General features: G+C 43.6%; 2 protein-coding genes across 2 annotated transcripts in view; one reads left to right on the top strand and one right to left on the bottom strand.

The window, feature by feature from the left end:
- LOC134017173 (protein phosphatase 1 regulatory subunit 15B) overlaps positions 1–19,066 on the bottom strand; it is a 598,478-nt gene that overhangs the window by 208,027 nt on the left and 371,385 nt on the right. The window lies entirely within an intron of this gene.
- The window catches only part of nfasca (neurofascin homolog (chicken) a), an 87,322-nt gene that overhangs the window by 40,776 nt on the left and 27,480 nt on the right, over positions 1–19,066 (top strand). The window contains exons 6-16 of the mRNA XM_062456269.1: positions 2,010–2,206; positions 2,391–2,513; positions 4,677–4,847; positions 6,180–6,230; positions 8,603–8,726; positions 10,449–10,633; positions 11,620–11,751; positions 13,471–13,614; positions 13,837–13,948; positions 14,174–14,340; positions 14,568–14,715. Coding sequence (XP_062312253.1) covers positions 2,010–2,206; positions 2,391–2,513; positions 4,677–4,847; positions 6,180–6,230; positions 8,603–8,726; positions 10,449–10,633; positions 11,620–11,751; positions 13,471–13,614; positions 13,837–13,948; positions 14,174–14,340; positions 14,568–14,715 — 1,554 coding nt within the window. The remainder of the gene's footprint in view (positions 1–2,009; positions 2,207–2,390; positions 2,514–4,676; positions 4,848–6,179; positions 6,231–8,602; positions 8,727–10,448; positions 10,634–11,619; positions 11,752–13,470; positions 13,615–13,836; positions 13,949–14,173; positions 14,341–14,567; positions 14,716–19,066) is intronic.

The raw sequence follows: 19,066 nt of genomic DNA, 5'->3' as shown, positions 1-19,066 counted from the left end.
ACTTTCTGTCTTTCTCTTTTTCCTGTTCTACGCCTGCATCTCAAACTCTTTCTCCCTCTTTGTCTCTCACTCCATCTCTCTCCCTCTCTCTGCATGCACTAGCTCTTTCTGTTTTTACACCCTTCTCTCTCCCTCTCTCTCATCACGCAGTGCTGTTTTCACCATACTCCTCCCTTTGTCTCTGTTTGCACTCCACCCTCTCTCTCGCTCCCATCTCTCCCTCCCTCAATCTTTCTGTTTTTCTTTCTCTCTCATATATATGGAATGTATATGAATGTATATACGTATATATATATGTATATGTATATGAATCCATATATCTTCCTCCCTATCTCTCCCTCTCTCTCCCTCCCTCCCTACATCTCCCTCCCTCTCTCTCTCCCTCTCTCCTTCCCTCCATCTTTTTGACAGTGACAGTCATGAGAGGTGATGGTCATTAGTGCTGGTGGCACGAAAAACTCCCCTGACCTCTGTACCAGACATTTGTTTTACCCCCTAGCCCTCTGCAGTGTTTAACAGTACCCCTCTGCAGTGTCTAGTATGCCAGTCTGTCTAGTATGCCAGTCTGTATGTCTGTATGTCTGTCTGTCTGTGCCCAATCCTTTCCTCTGCCATGCCTCTAAAGTCTTCAATGCATCACATAGCACAATATGGACCACCAAGCTTGGACGTGCACACAGGCACACACATACGCACACACATTCACATACACTGGTTTGGAGGCAGACTGAGGGTTTACATAACAAACACGCACACACCCTCACACACAGACACAAACTACATATGTACAGTTCCCAAGCTCTAACACACACAAACACAGATATGTTCTTGTGTACTACACACAAACACACACACACATATGGGTCCCCTTCCCAGGAAAGTCATTATGCTAGAATAATGTGCCCAGTTGACTATTCATGAAATGTTCAAGCAGAGAGATTGTTCACTCATTCACTCCCTATCAGTATCTCTTTCTCCTTCTCTCTACATCTCTCATTCTCTCTCTCTTTCTCTCACTGTCAGTCTCCTATTTCTCTCTCTTTTTCTCTCTCTCTCTCTCTCTCTCTCTCTCTCTCTCTCTCTCTCTCTCTCTCTCTCTCTCTCTCTCTCTCTTTCTCTCTCTCTCTCTCTCTCTCTCTCTCTCTGACCCACACAAACACACACACATATTCTCACAGAGGCCCTTTGTGCTAGCTTCAGTTTCATGGCTAGGAATCGACAGAGAGGTAGAAGGGTGGGGGTAGTGTAAGAAAGAGAGAGAGAGAGAGAGAGAGAGAGAGAGAGCAAGAGAGGAGTGATAGAAGGGGTGGGGGGAAGTGTAAGAGAGAGAGTGGAGAAGAGGGTTAGATAGAATGAGAGAGAGGACTCAAAGAACTCACTTTACTCCAAACAGTGTTTCGTAAACAGGAAGGTAACAAACATTGTAAATCCCCCCCATACTCACACAAACACACACACGGACACACACATACACACATTACACACACATACTCATTGAAACCCCCCACACACACACATAAAAGCTGTGATATACGTGCATTCATAAAATAATCTAACAAAACGGATTGTTTGGGGAAGCTGCTAATGGGCCCACTGTAAGCCTAACCACGGATGGATGATACTTCCTGGGACTTTCACTGCTGACAGTTTTATTCATATCCATTAAGAACATCAACTCAACAGCTCGGTGGTAGCACCTGGTAGCGCCCTGTGACTATGGGTCTCTGCTTCTTTACAATGTTGTTTGTATGACTTGTATGACTATTATGTGAAGTTATTTATCAGGTATAAAAGCTGTTGCAGGAGTGTGCCGTATGACCTACTTTCTATATAAAAGGTTTTTGCAAAGGTTGAAAGAGAGGCGTGATGATGATGTTGTTCTAGCTGCCAGGAAGTCAGCTGAGATCATCTCTGATGGGTGAATGCACCCAGTCTACAGTAATACACAGCACAGGGCCCATCCAGCTTGTCAGCTCCTCAAATCACCTCATGTTTCCGTATGCTTCCAGGTTCTCCTGGAGACGGAATGGGAAGTTTTTCAACGTAATGAAGGACCCACGGGTGAGTATGCGGAAGCGCTCGGGGACGCTGGAGATCGGCTTCCGCAGCGGCGGGCGACCGGAGGACTACGAGGGCGAGTACCAGTGCTTTGCCTCCAATGAGCTCGGCAATGCGCTGTCTAATAAGATCCTACTACGCGTGTCCAGTAAGGAGCCACATGAACACAAAAACACTCAGGCACAGTCACACACACAAACGCATGCACACAAAAACACACAGTCAATGGCAAATCCATAGAGGTTCCACATAGAATAAAAGTAAAAACACATAATTTAACCAGTGAAGAGTATATTTCTGTCCTAATAGGAAGTGACTGTGTCCCCTCCCAGAGTCTCCCTTGTGGCCTAAGGAGGTTCTGGACCCCGTGGTGGTCTCTGAGGGCTCTCCCCTGGTCCTGGCCTGCAACCCCCCTCCAGGACTGCCCCCGCCACTAACCTTCTGGATGAACAGCTGTGAGTCACACACACACAGGATTGTTTTACTATCCTAGTGAGGGCTGACAATTTACTACTACTCAAAGTTGTGTCATCCCTAACCCCTAACCCCAACCTTAACCCTTAATGTAATTCTAATACAAACTCAAATTCTAATACAAACTCTAAGCCTACCCCTTAACCCCCTGAAAAACCCTAGAAATAACATTTGAAGTTGTGGGGCCCAAGTAAATATCCCACATGGTCATTTTGTCTTAATTTCCTTCCGGTCTCCACAAGGGTAGTTAAAAAAGACCACACACACAGACTCACACAACATTTATACTTGTAGGGACTGTCAATTCAGTCCCATTCAAAATCCTGTTTTCCCTAACCCCTAAGCCTAAACCAAACCTTAGCCTTACCGTGCAAAGCTAATCCTAAATCGAACCCTGGCTCCATCCCCAAATCATAATGTAATTCCACTTTATTGTAATTCTAACCCCTTATCACTAAGTCAACCCCCTAATACTCCTTAGAAATAACAGAAAATGTCCCTACAAGTTAAATGTATTATTAGTATTATATCCTTGTGAGGACTTCTGGTCTTCACAAGGGTAGTTAAATGAATCCACACACACACAGACACACACAAACTGAAGTACATACAATATCCGCAAACACACATATCTTTATGGCACCTTTCTCGTTATTATCTTTCTATCAAACACACACACATTTAGCTATATCTCTTTTCACACTGTCTTCTGCTGAGACTGCATCTGTCTCTCCATTCACTCTTTACTCTTTACCATTCTCATCCACATACTTTGATTCTCTTTAGAAACCATTCAAACTGTTTACTTTCATCCTGTTCCATGTCCTCCCTCTGTCCTTCTTTCCTCTCTTTTCTCCTCTCCCTTCTCTTGTCTCTTCTCTCACTTCTGTCTGTTCTCCGTCCTTCTATCTTCTCTGTACTTCTCTCATTCCTCTCCCTTCTCTCTCTCATCTCTCCCTTCTCTGTCCTTCTATCCCTTATCTCTCTATTCTCTATCCTCTCTCTTCGCTCCCTTTTCTCTCTCATCTCTCCCTTCTCTGTCCTTCACTTCTGCTCTTCCTGAGTGGTGTGTGTTACTGCTGAGCTCATGTGCTCAATGTTTGTGTGTGCTGCTCTGCACCAGGTAAAGAGCTGAGAGGGCAGAACCCAAGTGCTGTCAGCAGCCATCTTAGAGAGAGGCCAGTCTGGGATGTCCTTTAGAAGCTGACGCTGTCATTCCTCCACTCACTCAAACGAACACGCTACGAGAAGTGGAAATGACACATGCCTCAGCCTGATGTTAATGCTCAAATATTCAAGAGGCAATGAACGTCTTTTTGCTTTTCATGCCGTGGCCAACATTGGAAAAGTGTACTTTTTAGTCTAGGATGCTAGTTTGCTACACTATTTAGGGGTTAATGTTATGTGAATGACATGGCTTGTTATGCAGTTAGGTATAGCATATATTACAAGTATTGCACTGTTAACCATGATAATGAGGGAACACATCAACTCTTCAACAAGAAGGGAAAATATTACCTGAAACAAACCAAGCTGGTGTTGCTCTTTAGAGTGTTAAAGCCATACTCCACAGCCCCTACTCTCATCTGCAACACACTCATCATCATCTCTGATTTTAGCTGAGAGCACATGTTGCCTACACACACGCGTCATGCCTATCACACGTTAACACATCACGCCAGTGGTCTGCCGGCTGATTGATCCTGCAGGGCATCGCCACGATGAGCTGACAACCATACAGTGTATGCCATCGCCATGGTTACATGGGTGTGCAATGTCTGTCTGGAGGATGGTGGCATGTTGCGGGTTAACAAACCTCTTCTCCAAAGTGGCTAGTCTCAGTGTTTAACTTCAGGAGAGTGTACAGCAAGCCAGAGTTACAACCTCAGTACTAGAACTAGAGATAAATAGGCACTATTCATATTACAGTTATATATACATTCACCATGTGAAATGCCTGCAGCCCATCTCGGTATTGTGGACACATCCAGTGACACATTATTGTGGTCATTGCTCTTTTAAAAGCTTTTACTGCCTTTTTATAGATGTTTTACTCAAACTTTTCTGATACTCTGAACTAACTACGAACCATGAAAGTGGTTAATATTTCCCTCGCCCTCTCTCCTTCTACTTCCCTCCTCCAGCCATGATGCCTATATCCCAGGATCGTCGTGTGTCCATGGGTCTGAACGGGGACCTGTATTTCTCCAATGTGCTGGCTAAAGACGGACACACAGACTACAGCTGCAACGCTCGCTTCCTCTTCACACACACCATCCAGCAGAAAAATCCCTTCACACTCAAAGTACAAACCAGTGAGTATCTAGAGAACACACAGACACACACACACAGTTACGTCCAGGAAATAGACAACAAATTCAACTCAAGTTCTTTGAGTTCTCTGAACATAAATTAACCTTTTTCATATGAAATTTATTTTTATATGAAATGTCCCCATCTAGAGGTGGCATGGAGACACGACAAGTTGGTTCAGGACCTGCGTTCTCTGCTTGTGTGTTCTCGTTCAGCCAACAGTCCTACCATCAAGTCTGGTTCTCTTCAGGGAACTGGACTGGATGTCTTTCAGCCCCCTTTGTACCATAAACGCATAGATATTGGACTGTAAATGTATAGAGAGTGGAGGGTAAATGCATAGGCTCCACCGTCACCCCCTCCACCATCACCCCCTCCACCCAGGTCCGTAACCTTGGTATCATCTTAAATCCCACCCTCTCTTTCTTACCCCACGCCAATCACATCACCAAAACCGCCTTCTTCCACCTCAAGAACATTGCACGCCTCCAGCCCTCTCTGTCCTTTGCCACCACCCAAACTCTAATTCATGCCCTCATAACCTCCAGACTGGACTACTGCAACAGCATCCTATATGGCTCTCCAAACACTGTCCACTCCAATATTTCCATAACTCTGCCGCTCGTCTGCTCACCGCCACCCGCCGCTATGAACACATCACCCCCGTCCTCCGAAACCTCCACTGGCTCCCGGTCAAACACAGGATTAACTTCAAAATACTACTCACCACCTTCAAAGCCCTAAATAACCTGGCCCCTTCCTAACTTTCTGACCTTCAAAGCCCTAAATAACCTGGCCCCTTCCTACCTTTCTGACCTCCACGACCGTTGCCTCAGGTCCGCCGGCGCGAACACTCTTAAAACCATCAGGACTAAGCACCGGACCTGGGCTGACAGGGACTTCTCTGCTGCTGCACCCTCCCTCTGGAATGACCTCCCTATCCGTCTGGCTCCCAACATAGCACTATTTAAACAATCCCTCAAAACCCACCTTTTCAACCTCGCCTTCACCTGAACATCCTCTGCTCCCTCCCCTCCACTATTAGACTTATATGTTAGTTTTTCTTTATAATTTTCTGTTTGTCTGTTTTGTTCAATCCTTTGTCTTTATATTTTACTGTTGTCTTGTTTCGCTTGTCTTCACACTTGTAAAGCGACTTTGGGTATTTAGAAAAGCGCTATAAAAAAATGAATTATTATTATTATAGACATTGGAGTGTGTGTGTCCATAAAACCGTTTATTTCTCACATATATGTGCACATATACAGTGTGTGTGGTGTGGAGTGTGTGTGTACACCGCATGGTCACCTGTCGTTGTGTACCTCTACTTCCAGTGGAGCTGTATAACGAGACAACTTCTGTCAACGTCACTGACCCCTACGGTGGTGAGTCGCACCCACTTTCTGTGGAGACAGGTCCACTTCCTGTCTCACCCGTGTGCGTCTTAACACAGCAACCCACTCAACCCTCTCACCGCTGGTAACCTTAGTCACTAAACCAGAATGGCTAAGCACCCTCTCACTAGTTCATAGAACTATTTTAGGTGAATTTCAGTGTTTTGTACATACATTTATACATACATTCACATACTAACCTTTACTTTATTTGAGTTTAAATGTGAACAAATATACAGACTGAATGTGACAGTCTGTATATTTACAATGTCATTTAGCTGCTCTTTGCTGAGGTTTTCCTTCCTTAAGTCTAAGTAAACATTGATACTGCAGTAAGCTAGCAGATGAACTCTCCAGCTTGGTCCTCAACTCCAGACTTTCAGTCCTCCTCAATAGGAAGAGGTGACACTTTGGTACTTTAGTTCTGTCTCCCTGGAGCCCCTAACTCTTCCTCAAGAGTCTGGAAGACAGAGGACACTCAAACACAAGGTCTGTCACAAGCACACATACCCATTCAACCTAATGCACATAAACCCCAAACCAGGCGGTACAGATTTCGTAGAGGACCGACATGGGGTTTAGAGCTCTGAGGACATGTTATGTCTAGGAGGGATGGAGTTTAGACCCCAAGGACATGTTATGTCTAGGAGGGATGGAGTTTAGAGTCCTGAGGACATGTTGTGTCTAGGGGGGATGGGGTTTAGAGTCCTGAGGACATGTTGTGTCTAGGAGGGATGGGGTTTAGAGCCCTGGGGACATGTTGTGTCTAGGAGGGATGGGGTTTAGAGCCCTGGGGACATGTGTCTAGGAGGGATGGGGTTTTGTGCCCTAAGGATATGTGTCTAGGAGGGATGGGGTTTAGAGCCCTGGGGATGAGATATGTCTAGGAGGGATGGGGTTTAGAGCCCTAAGAACATGTTGTTCCTGGGAGGGATAGGATTTAGAGCTCTGAGGAGGACGTGTGTCTAAGAGGGATGGGGCCCTAAGTTTGAGACCCTAAGTGGGAGTAGCTACTGATGAGAGGGGGGCCCAGGGCTCTGGAGTAACCAGGGATTTGAATATTCATGTGTCGCTTTAGAATTCATGATGCATTTAGTCATTTTTTTGACTACAATTTTTTATTCATTAATAGTTGGGAGGAACCATGCTGACTGACACATGCTTGGTGCTTGTACACACACACACAGACACACACACACACACAGACAGACAGACAGACAGCCAAATGCATTCTAATGCAATGCATTCTAATGTGGCTGCAATGCATTCTAATGTGGCTTTCTCTCAAGAACCATGGACCCAGGTTGTCAGGGTGCTGTGTCACCATGACTACACATCACCAGGGGTGACGTACATATGTTCTACGTCACGGTTGTCACTAATCCTGGAGGACACCATCTTCTTCTCTCTGTGTCTAAGAATAACCTGCTCGTCGCTTCACAGGGGAGATGCTAACCGCTAACAGATGCTTTAATCCCATACAGATCTGCGTCACAAAGGAGGCTAATGCTAACACCACACTTATCCAGCCTGCAGCCATGGCTGGCTATACTGCTGGCTCACCTCCCTGACTACAAACCCAGCATATAAAGGGTTTAGCTGAGCATGGACCAGACTGTTGAGTAGCTGTTGTTATGACATTCTGTGTCCGTGGAGCTTTGCTATTACTGAGTTTGAGTTGAAACTGTTTAAAAGTACAATGTTCAAGTCCAAAATAGAGGGATTAAAATACAAGGTATAAGCATTGGTAGACTAGTCATTTTTCAAACATTGAAGTATAATTTGTAATTTTTTAAAACATTTAACCAAGTACATTTGAGTTACTTAATGCATAATTAGCAGTTGAGAGACAACGTTTTTACTGGCCGGGGAATATCTAAGAATATCACAGAGAAGTTTGTTTCTGTGTTGTGAAGCCTGTTGTCACTGGGGTCTCTTGGTGAGTCCCAATAGAATATGTCTCTCTGTTTAGATTGTTGGTCAGAAAAAAATATACAGATTGGGAGATTACTGTTGTGGTTGTTATTGCTTCCTAAAATGGCTGCCCCCAGGGAGGATTTGTGACGAGACACAGACCCGCCAGGCTTTATGGGGGGCTCACAGTCAACAGATATTTACAGATTAAACAACAAAACAACAACAACCAATAAGAATGAGCTTAATTACAAGCACACTTCATGTGAAGGGGGTTGTACTGTACAAGTTCCAGGATGGAAAACCTGATTTTGTTCAGTCCTTGTTTTAGGGCTTTCAATCTGTGTTCCGAGGGTGCAATTTTGTTTGTGTGTTTGTTTAGACTGTGTTTGTGTGTATGTGTAGAGTGTTTGTGTGTGTGTATTAATCCCCGTCCTCTCCCCTTCCAGGTCGCAGGGTTCCAGAGTCCATGCCTAAGTTCCTCTCCCCCTCAGAAACAGCCTCGGTAAAAGACAGCTCCAAGATGGTACTGCGTGGAGAGAAGTTGCTCATAGAGTGTATCGCAGCAGGCATGTGAGTGACACATGCACGCACACACACACACACATCTCTCACACAAACCACACCCTCACAAACACACACACACACATTCTATTGATTGATGAGGGACTTACAAGCTTACTTAAATAAATGTATATTGGATGTTTATTCGTACAGTCCTGGATCATTAGTCCATCACAGCTTAGTGCTTGGTGGTCAAATGAATGACATGGGTATGTTACAGAGTTACTATTATACAATCGAGTAAACAAGTTCAAATATGGTTTCCATCAGGGGCGGATCTAGGAAAATATTCATGGGGTGGCAAGAGGGTGGCAGGAGATTTTGAGGTGTGGCACCCTGTGGCAGAAGTGTGTGAGATAAAAATGAAAAAGCTAAAGGCTGTGCAACATGTATGCATAGTTAGTGAACACTCTGAAATGAATTTGAGGATTATAGGTCCCATGACCAAAAAGCTATTGAAGTTTGAAGATTTATTTTTAAGAAAAAAATAATTTTGAATAACCTGAGATGAAAATGAACAAGCACAGGCTGTGCAGCATGAATGCATACATCTTCAACAGTTTAACATTAATTTGATGCTCCTAGTTCATGTTGTTGAAAAGCTATTGACTTTTGAAATATGTAGTTTGTTGATGGTCCCTAAACATACGCATTGTTTAGGCAGCCAAAAGCATTGGCTTGGTTAAAATAAAACAATACTGGGCGTCCGAATATCTGTTGAATATCGAACTTCAAACTAACTTTGCTTTCCCAAAGCATTCATGAGTTAACGTTATTAACATTAACAGACATCCCAACCTGCAGAGACTCATTTCAGGGAGGTGGCTTCTCTCCCCCCCCCCCCCCCCCCCCCCCCCCCGGGACGCTATCCAGACGCATGATGTACCCCCTCCACCAGCGCGTATCAGGACGAAAACGCAATCAGGACGCGCGATATGCACCTTTCTCTACCAGAAATTACCATTGGACGGTCTCTCCTAATTATTCTTAGTCATTAATAGAAAATTGCTTAACACCTCATTCCTCCGGTGTGGTCTGCTGTCCGTGCCGACGATGGCTTCCTTGAGTTGGAGCCTTCTATGGTCAGTTGGCGCCTTCCTTGTGTTCAAATGAAAGCAATTTCGGTCGTCGGAGTGGGGAGGGTGGTTGGAGTCGTCTAATGCTGCATTCACTTGCAGTGGGATATTAGAAATTCGCTCTCACAAATGTCCAATGAGCCACAACTTTTCTTTGTTTTCAAAGTTGCCAACTGGGGTGGCAGCTGAGGTGGCAAGGCTATTTTTAGGGTGGCAGTTGCCACCCCGGTAGATCTGCCCCTGGTTTCCATATATTCCTTCCTTCTCGGGTACAGTATAAAACATGTTGCAGCATTTCTCTCTGTAAAGGATGTAAACAGTATCATAACTCATCATACATACCTGATGTCATCATGTATAATACATACAAGTCTCCTTACTGTCCCCTTACATTCTCGTTGGAGGCCCGGTGTCATATATAGAACTGAGTAAAGGGTGACCTATGACTTTGGCTAAACGGGTGCCAAGCCAAGCTCTATGAGACATGTAACCTTCCTAATCACACACATGCCTGTTTTTAACTTTTATTCACAACCTTCAATCAACTTTCCCTGGTTCCTTGTTCTCATTGAATACACAATAAAGAGTCTATATGAACTCCAATGTGAAAATCGTAACATTTAAAAAAAATTACTCTCTTTCCACATCCTCCCAGGCCGACCCCCAGCATCAAGTGGCTGAAGAAGGGGGGGGAGCTGTCAGCCGAGAGGGTCCACCTGGACAGCTTCAACAAGACCCTGCGCATCACCAGCGTATCAGAGGAGGACGCCGGAGAATACGTCTGCATGGCCAGCAACCTGATAGGAAGTATCAGCCACTCCATCCACGTCCAAGTCAAAGGTCAGGACACAGGGGTCACACTGCAGGGGGCTGCAAGGGGATTATGGGATTATTTAGTTATTGTTGGTGTCCAGTGGTTACAGACTGTGCAAAACTGTGCCCAGGGCAGAGGTGTAGTGGACAAATTCTAGTGGCACTGTGTAGATTTGAACAGTCAAGAGATGGCGGTTTCAATAAATTTATTTTGCTTGTACAAATTAAGAATTAACAAAGTACTTTGTGATCAGTCATAACGAAGGAGGTGCTAGCCATAGGTCGTTCGCAAGAGTGATGAAGAACAACCCTAAAACCCTGCCTTATATAAACTTTAGATCAAATGGTTCTTCTGATGGTCAATCCATCAATGTAGCAAACTCTGTGATTGGTCAGCACTGCTCAGTGACAGTTTGACTCCATACCAAGTGTCCCACAGTTCTTTGATGTGGCATCTCTCCCCAAACCAGTAGATAGTAAAGCCACAGGAGTTCACCAGTCAAATGGTCAACTGTCCTTTGTGTGGACATCTTCAAACAAGTATTTAATTAACATCACCCATGCAACAGGAAGGGTCAGAGCAGCTTGATCAGTTCATCTATGTTAAACTGCTCCCTCAGATAACAATAACAATACAATTGAATCCACATTGTCTCCAGACCAGCTGTCTCATCCTCCCCAGGTGTCATAAACTGCAAATGGCATCTCTACCAAATGGAGTTGATTCAACATTCATTGTATCAAGCTTCTTAACCAACTTTAGACTTCCATTAAAACACATTCCTCATATATAAAACACAAACATTATAACTGTATTCCAAATTTCCACCACAGAGGTCAAGGGTCAGGAAGAGAGGGAGGTTGAGGCTGTTGGATTTTGTTTTTTATTTATTTGTATGTTAATGGGGATTAGGATCATTTAGAAAAAGGTATTTTCATTCAGTTTGCTTGATTCACTTATTTTTCAAGGTTTACACACCAATGATTGACAATTGCTAATCTCCCTCCCACAGCTGCTCCCTATTGGCTGGACAAGCCGACCAATCTGGTGCTGTCCCCAGATGAGAACGGGCGACTGGTGTGTCGGGCCAATGGAAACCCTAAACCCCACATCCAATGGCTGGTCAACGGAGGACCCATAGATAGTGAGTCCACTCTCACACACTCACACCACTCACACAGGTATACACACTCACGCACGCACACACTCACTCAGACACTCATACCCTCACACACATTCACTAAAGCAATAAACCATGAGAGGGTGTGGTATATTGCTAAACATCCCATGGGTTGTAGTGCGGTCATAGTCGACCAGCTCAACCTATGGATTATTGGGCGACCTTATCCCTTCCCCATAGTGGTTTATTGTTTTTATATGTTACTTCAACAGGAAATTCTTACAAATAATTAACAATTCAGTGTGTTTTAGATCAATTTCTATTTTTATCTACTGTAGGGGGTTAAATATTGTCCAAACAACCAAAACAAATTCCCCTATGGTTTAAAGGAAGATGGGAAACTGAACAGTGTATTAGCATGAACCAAATAATGCCAATACAAATAGAATTCCAGGTATTTGACTATGTGTTAAATCAGAGCAAGAATGGTCAAAGTACGGTTAAATTAAATACCCATTTAATAACATTGCAAATGAATGAAATCAATTACAAGGCAAACATGTTACAATATGAAAGCTTTAAATCTTACCTACTCTACCATGATCATTGTAAATCAGAGAGAAAGCAAGAGGTGAGCAAGGAGTAGGACAGTAGGACAAGGGAGAACTGAGGTAGAAGGTCTCAGGAGATGAAGAATCCACAGAACAATGCATTACAATTCCCTGTATACACAAGGACAACCAATCAGACCACATCTTGAATGGGGTGTGAGGGCCATCAAGTTGAGACCGTCCAGAAACTCCAGACTTTAGCATATGAGAGGTGGGGGCAGGTTTGACACCCAGCCTCCCTCTTGGACACAAAAGCACAGGCAAAAGCTGCAGTGTTCATCGTGTGATAACCTGCACCCATAGGAAAAAGGAACTTGATTGCAGACAGGTCAGCATTGAGATTCTAATGGACATGGCTGTTTGCTCAGAGGACCACTTTTGGATCATGGCTATTGCTCAGAGGATCACTTGGAAGAACCTTTGTATTGGCATGCAGACGTGCCCTTGGTTAGCATATTCCTGCTACTTAAGTTATTGTCCTGTTACAGCAGAACACAATTGGAGCACAGCACTTGGTTAACAATGAAAATTGTAAAGTTTGGAGTGACGTTTGGAGTGGTCTGGGGTCTGAGAGAGTCGGATGGGATACAAATGGAAATTAGTGAGACAGTGTCCTAAAACTCAAATGGTAAAAATAGGTGAACAGTCCTCCCTTTTGATAGATGAGAGGTACACAAACATATCATCTAGCATAGATGAAAATGGCAATTAAAGCAAAACAGTGTTCTTGGGTCCAAAATAAACAAAACATAAATTACACAGCAATAATAAAATTAAATACAAGTTATACCAATCTACATTTACAGGTCAGGAACCATTGTGAGTTTAGCTAAAACCTAGAACATTTAGCACCAACTCTATAAAACACACAAAGGTACATACTGATCCACAATACCCAATACTCATCCACACAAACCAACATAGGAACTCATGGATGGACAAACCATATGCACTATGCATATGCAGCTAAAGGACGGCGTTTATTCGAAGAAATACGGTACTGTTGTACAGAAAATTACAGGTTTCTCACAGATACAGTACAAGGACAATACAAAATGACTCACACACTTTGGATCTCCTCCTCTCTCTGTTTCTCTATCTGTCTGTCTCTCTCTCCCTCTTTCCCTCCCAGGCTCCCTCCCCAACCCTAGTAGGGAGGTGATGGGGGACACCATCCTGTTCCGCTCGGTGCAGATCGGCAGTAGTGCTGTGTACCAGTGCAACGCCTCCAACCACCTGGGCTACCTGCTGGAGAACGCTTTTGTCAACATCCTGAGTAAGGCCGGGAGAGCTTGTGGTCTTGGGGTGTATCCTGTGGGTGTATACTTGGGGGCTGGGCATGTATCCTGGAGAGAATTGTTGCTTGGGGTTTGTGATGAGGATGGAGGACCATTGCTTGTTGGCCCAATGTGCTTTACTTACGTCCAATGCAATGTAATGGTGTATCATAATCTTTCCGTTTCCCGCTCCCTCTCCCCGTCTTCCTCCCTCTCTCCAGACATAGCTCCCAGGATGCTGGGTCCTAAGAACCAACTGATCAAGGTCATTGAGGCCAAGCACATCTTCCTTGACTGCCCCTTCTTTGGCTCCCCTCAGCCTCAGTTGCGCTGGTGAGTGTCTGTTTCTGTCTCTGTCTGTTTCCCTGCCTCTGCCTGTCTTTCTGTCTGTCAGTTTCTGTCTCTGTCTGTTTCCCTGCCTGTCTTTCTGCCTTTTTGTCTTTCTGCCTGTCTTTCAGTCTGTCAGTTTTTTTGTTTGTCTGTCTGTCTGCCTTTCTCTCTGTCTGTCAATCTGTGTTTCCATGGCTCAACCTTGTTAACGTCCTACCATGTGTGCAGGTTTAAGAACGGGCAAGGCAGTGGTCTGGATGGCGGGCACTACAGAGTGTATGTCAACGGCTCTCTGGAGATCAAGCACGTGCGTCCAGAGGACCAGGGCACCTACACCTGTGTCGTGAGCAACTTCCTGGGGAAGGAGGAGAACCAGGTCCGCCTCGAGGTCAAAGGTCAGACATCTGCTCCTCCTCTGGTCAAGTGTGTGACATAGGACTCGCATGAACTGATCCTGTCAAAGTGGCAACTGTAGTCTTGTTTTCCTGCGACATTTCCCTGACAAATTGGTACTTTTAACATTGAGGCATTACAGTGGAATTACGTCTCTCTAACCCTCTAACCCTAACCCTCATGCATGTGTATGTACACTTCCCTTGTGTGTGTGTGTGTTGACCCCTAGACCCCACCCGTATTGTGCGGGCTCCAGAGCGCCAGCAGGTGGTCCGGGGCTCCCAGGCGCGCCTCGACTGCAAGGTTAGCTCTGACCCCTCCCTCCGGGCCACGGTCACGTGGCTGAAGGACAACAAGCCTCTCACACTGGACTGGAGGTGAGGAGGCCACCCCAGCACACACACACACATGGGGCATATTCCATGCCCTGGTTTATATGCAAAGGGCTCACTAGTGCCTGCATTCGCCTGCGTGATGATTTCAACACGTTTAAGATGGAATAATCAAATATGATGATGGGTCAATACAGGGATGTCAGTGGAACAAAGTGTCAAAGATCTATACTGCAGCAAACGCATGAGGGCATAATCAACAAAGCTAAATCAAAACAGTGATTTCAGCGTGGCACTGTCGCCCACTAAGAATCAACTTAGATTCAACTTTATTGTCATTCAAGTACTGAGAATGAAATGCAGTTTAGCAAAAGCCAACTCAGCCGGGACTCAAACTCACAGTCCCAATAGACCTATAGCATGCCATATAACTCTACCTTTCGGTCACCATGCTACTGAAAATAAATCTTAATATCTTAAAGATGCTGTAAAGTGGAATTGAAAATGAGTTTTAAGTTCATCACACCACAGAAGAATGTGTTGTTAACTACCCATCCAAATTCGAATGAAAAAAAACACAGACAAGTATGTTAAATTAGGCTTTGAAATTGTGAGAAAATCAGCAGTCTAGTTCAAGTCTTGAATCAAAACAAATAAATTTGGCAGACCGGTGTCAAAATTGACCTAATCTCTATGACTTAAACGTCCTTTTAAGTTTTTCCCTACTCGTGATATTTTCAGGAATTTAGCCTACTCATATTGCATTCATTCATTAATAAAGAACCCCCTTTGAAGATTATTCTACGACATTACCGGCAGTAGAAAATGGAATCGCGATTCAAACAGTACCATCTGCTAACTGAAAATATGCCCCCAAAAACGTAAATAAGCTTGACATTTATTTAGTGGAAAATCGCTCATTCATAAAAAGCTCACTGGTAGCGATCATTGTCAGTAACAACGCAAAATGCGATATAGCCCTGTGTGGAGAAGCTGCCCCGGTAAATTGTACCACTACAGTATAGTACTAGACTACTGCTGTGTTCGTCTTGGTAGCGATTGCGTTGGTTGAATTCGATTTAACGTTCCATTGTACGGTTTAGGCTGAAATTAATTATTTTCATGAACAGATTGACAAAGTTTAGGCTGTGTCAATGAAGTTCAGGTTAGTAGTCAGATAGTTTCACCTATTGAAAGACTTTTGATTTAAGTAAGGGGAGTGCCGAACATGTTGTCGCCGTTTGACTTCCTAAACAGCTGTGTAGCTAGATGTTTTTATAGTGTGTCTAGCGTAGGCTACAGCGTTGCAGTGAGCAACACTGGTTTGAAACCACAGGTAATGATAATTTCACCAACAAATCGTTTACTTGTAATGTAATGTCATAAATCCTACAACGAAAATGTATTTGTGAGGAATGTTCATTTTAACGATTGAAAACAGATGCATCATAGACCACTGTAGTATGTGTCGCCTGGGCAACAGAGGCTAATGTCATGATGCTAATGCTTCAGTGAAATAGTAGACAACCATTTCCGAAAGTAGATGTGGGCCTACTTCCTTAATAATATCAGCTAATATTGTACATTACATTTCACAATTGTGTTTCACATCACAAAGTAAAATGAGTAAATAGTTATCACCCTGGCCTCTTTGCTTGTGGCGTTTCTGCAGCTGCCTTGCAGTAAAGCTATAGTTAGCCAAGATATGCCCCAAGTTAACAGATGCGAAACGAATGTTCTGCTACAGGTAGTCACGCGTGTTTTCGTGACGTAGTGATGTTAGTAACGTCAGTGACTGTGGCTAGCAAATTAGCCACCGTTAGCTTCACTTTTCGCCACAAAACTTAACTTGAGCCTAAACCGTGCAACGGAGGGTAAATACAAATACAAGCAACTCAATCGCTACCAATACGAAACTTTTGACACCTAGATTGTCTATGTAGTCCAAATATTGACTGAGACTTAGGGGGGCAAAAATAAATAATAACTAGAAAAGGCTGTTCCTGCGAAACAGCAGTGAGAATGCTGAAAACCTGAATGGGGATAGCTGACCATGCTAAAAAAGCTGAAAAGTGAAAATTTAGTAAAAAGTTATAAGCTGAAGCTTCAAAGCAACCGAAAGGTATTTTTGAAAGGGGCTGGAGCAGCATTCCAACAATGATTTGAAAGGATTTACCATTACTTTTAAAGGGAGAATGATTTGCACAAAAACCTTTATTTTAAAAAGTATAAAAGTGAGAAATGAGAAAATACCCACAAGCTGAAATGAATTTCAAAAATGTGTGAGTGACACAAAAGAGGCAGTGTGGAAGCTGAACTGCATCATCTTAACAAAGCTAAGAGCATAAATAGCCTACAATGCGGGAGAAGCTGAAAGCTGAACTGTTAAACAGAAGAAGAAGTAGGCTAGCTAGTCTAACAAGAATATTATCGTTTTAACAGCTGAAATTATAGTTGGGATAGTAATAGCAGTAGCAGATGTAGCATATCATTGAGTGCGTTTACTCGGCTTTGTTAGTAGGATTCAATGTGTTGATTGAATGAAACATACAGCAGGGCCGATACAGGAAGACACGGCGACACTTTGTTGCAGAAGGATGATGGTGTAAGTTTTGTCCGTGGAGCATACAACGATTAATAAAAAGAATCATGTAGACGCGTTTATTGAGTAATCGCATAACTAATTACACATGTGGAGTAATCGTATTATTGGCATAAACCGACAATTGCTAGTAATCGGGTTTCTCATGGTCAAGTAAACGCACCAATCACCTGTGTGAGAGACTGAGTGGTGCGTGTCTGTCATGGTGTAGCTATGATTGCTAACGCGCTGAGGGCAGAGAATAACAGAAATGTAGCTAGAATCCACACCTCAAACAAGTTAACCTAGACGCAAAACGTGTTCCTTCTGCTTTCCTGGTGCGTGTTTGTTTGGTTGCCAGAGCGATGGAGCAGCTGTGATCGCTAACGAGCTGGGCAGAGAGAATAACTAATGTAGCTAGAATCCACACCTCAAACAAGTTAACCTAGACGCAAAACTATACATCCAATTCAAAAAATAAGGATATTTTCCGAGACCCAAGACTCTGCCTAAACCAGAGATATTCTTTATATGTCTGTGCAGTCAGAAATACGACTCTACCTGCAGTTTCGAAAACGTGTCCCTTTTGCTTTCCTGGTGCGTGTTTGTTTGGTTGTCACGGTGATGGCGCAGCTGTGACTACTAACGAGCTAGGCAGAGAGAAAAACGAACATTTACCTAGCATCCACACCTCAAACAAGTTGACCTAGACGCAAAACTATACGTCCAATCCAAAAAATAAGGATATTTTCCGAGACCCAAGACTGCCGAAACCAGAGATGTCCTTTATATTTCTGTGCGGTCAGAAATACGACTCTACCGGCAGTTTCAAAAAAAAAATCTTTTTGCTTTCTCTGACGATTTTGTCACCAGATTTGCATTGGTCTCTATGGGGCGAGAGTTGGACTTTGTCTCGCTTTCGTGGGGCTCTGAACAAATGTGTACGTCTGTTGGATTTAACAGACAACTGTCTACGACCAGCACAAAATTAGCTATCTATTGATCCAAAAATGAAGCATGAAGAGCGAAAATTGTGGCAATGCTGGCAAACTAGAAATATTTTTTCAACGACATCCAAAGCTGCCCTCCACTCTAAGCGTTTATGTCTGCACTCTAGGGTTTCATGTACACACCCATGTAAATCTCAGAAACGGCTTGAAAAAGTCATGAAACATAATCAGTGATATTGAAAGGCAAACCTCCCTGTTTGGTTAGGAATTGTTGATCACGCATTTGTTAACCACCAAACTTCGAATTCATCCAAACGAACACATCTCTCAGCATTTAATACTCACATAATTATGCAGAACTATATCCTCTGGTATTTCACCTTTGTAAGATCTCAACGTAACGGGACTCAGCCCCCACCCTTCTCCAGCACTCCTCGGAAGTTATGTAACATATAAAATGTACTCAAACAACCAAAAATCTTGTTAGCAAATGTATCAAAATACTCATCACTTAACATATTTAAAAAGTAACCAAATTAGTATATTAAATTTGCCTCAAATTCGTCTATTTCTCTAAATTTGCGTCTTTTACTCTCAATTTCTCATCATTCTGCGCATGCGTCATGCGGTTACTCATCCTGGATCTCAAATGTCAAGGTGCATTCCTTTACTAGCCTGTACCCGCCGCTATCGCTGTTGAGTCTGTCTGTAAGTTTGTTAGCTACAAATGTCGTTTCCATAGTTGCAAATCTAACTTTCTGGAGTCTTCTTTGTCTCAGGACAGAGCAGAATGCACAAACTTTGTAGCACAATGGCGTGTGATGTTTTGTCTCCTTGCGGCCGCAAGCAATAAAGCTTTCTTAAC

Source organism: Osmerus eperlanus, chromosome 1 (assembly GCF_963692335.1).
Source record: "Osmerus eperlanus chromosome 1, fOsmEpe2.1, whole genome shotgun sequence".
Classification (NCBI taxonomy): domain Eukaryota; kingdom Metazoa; phylum Chordata; class Actinopteri; order Osmeriformes; family Osmeridae; genus Osmerus; species Osmerus eperlanus.
The sequence above is the reverse complement of the archived record's forward strand: the minus strand, read 5'-3'. Positions and strand labels throughout refer to the sequence as shown.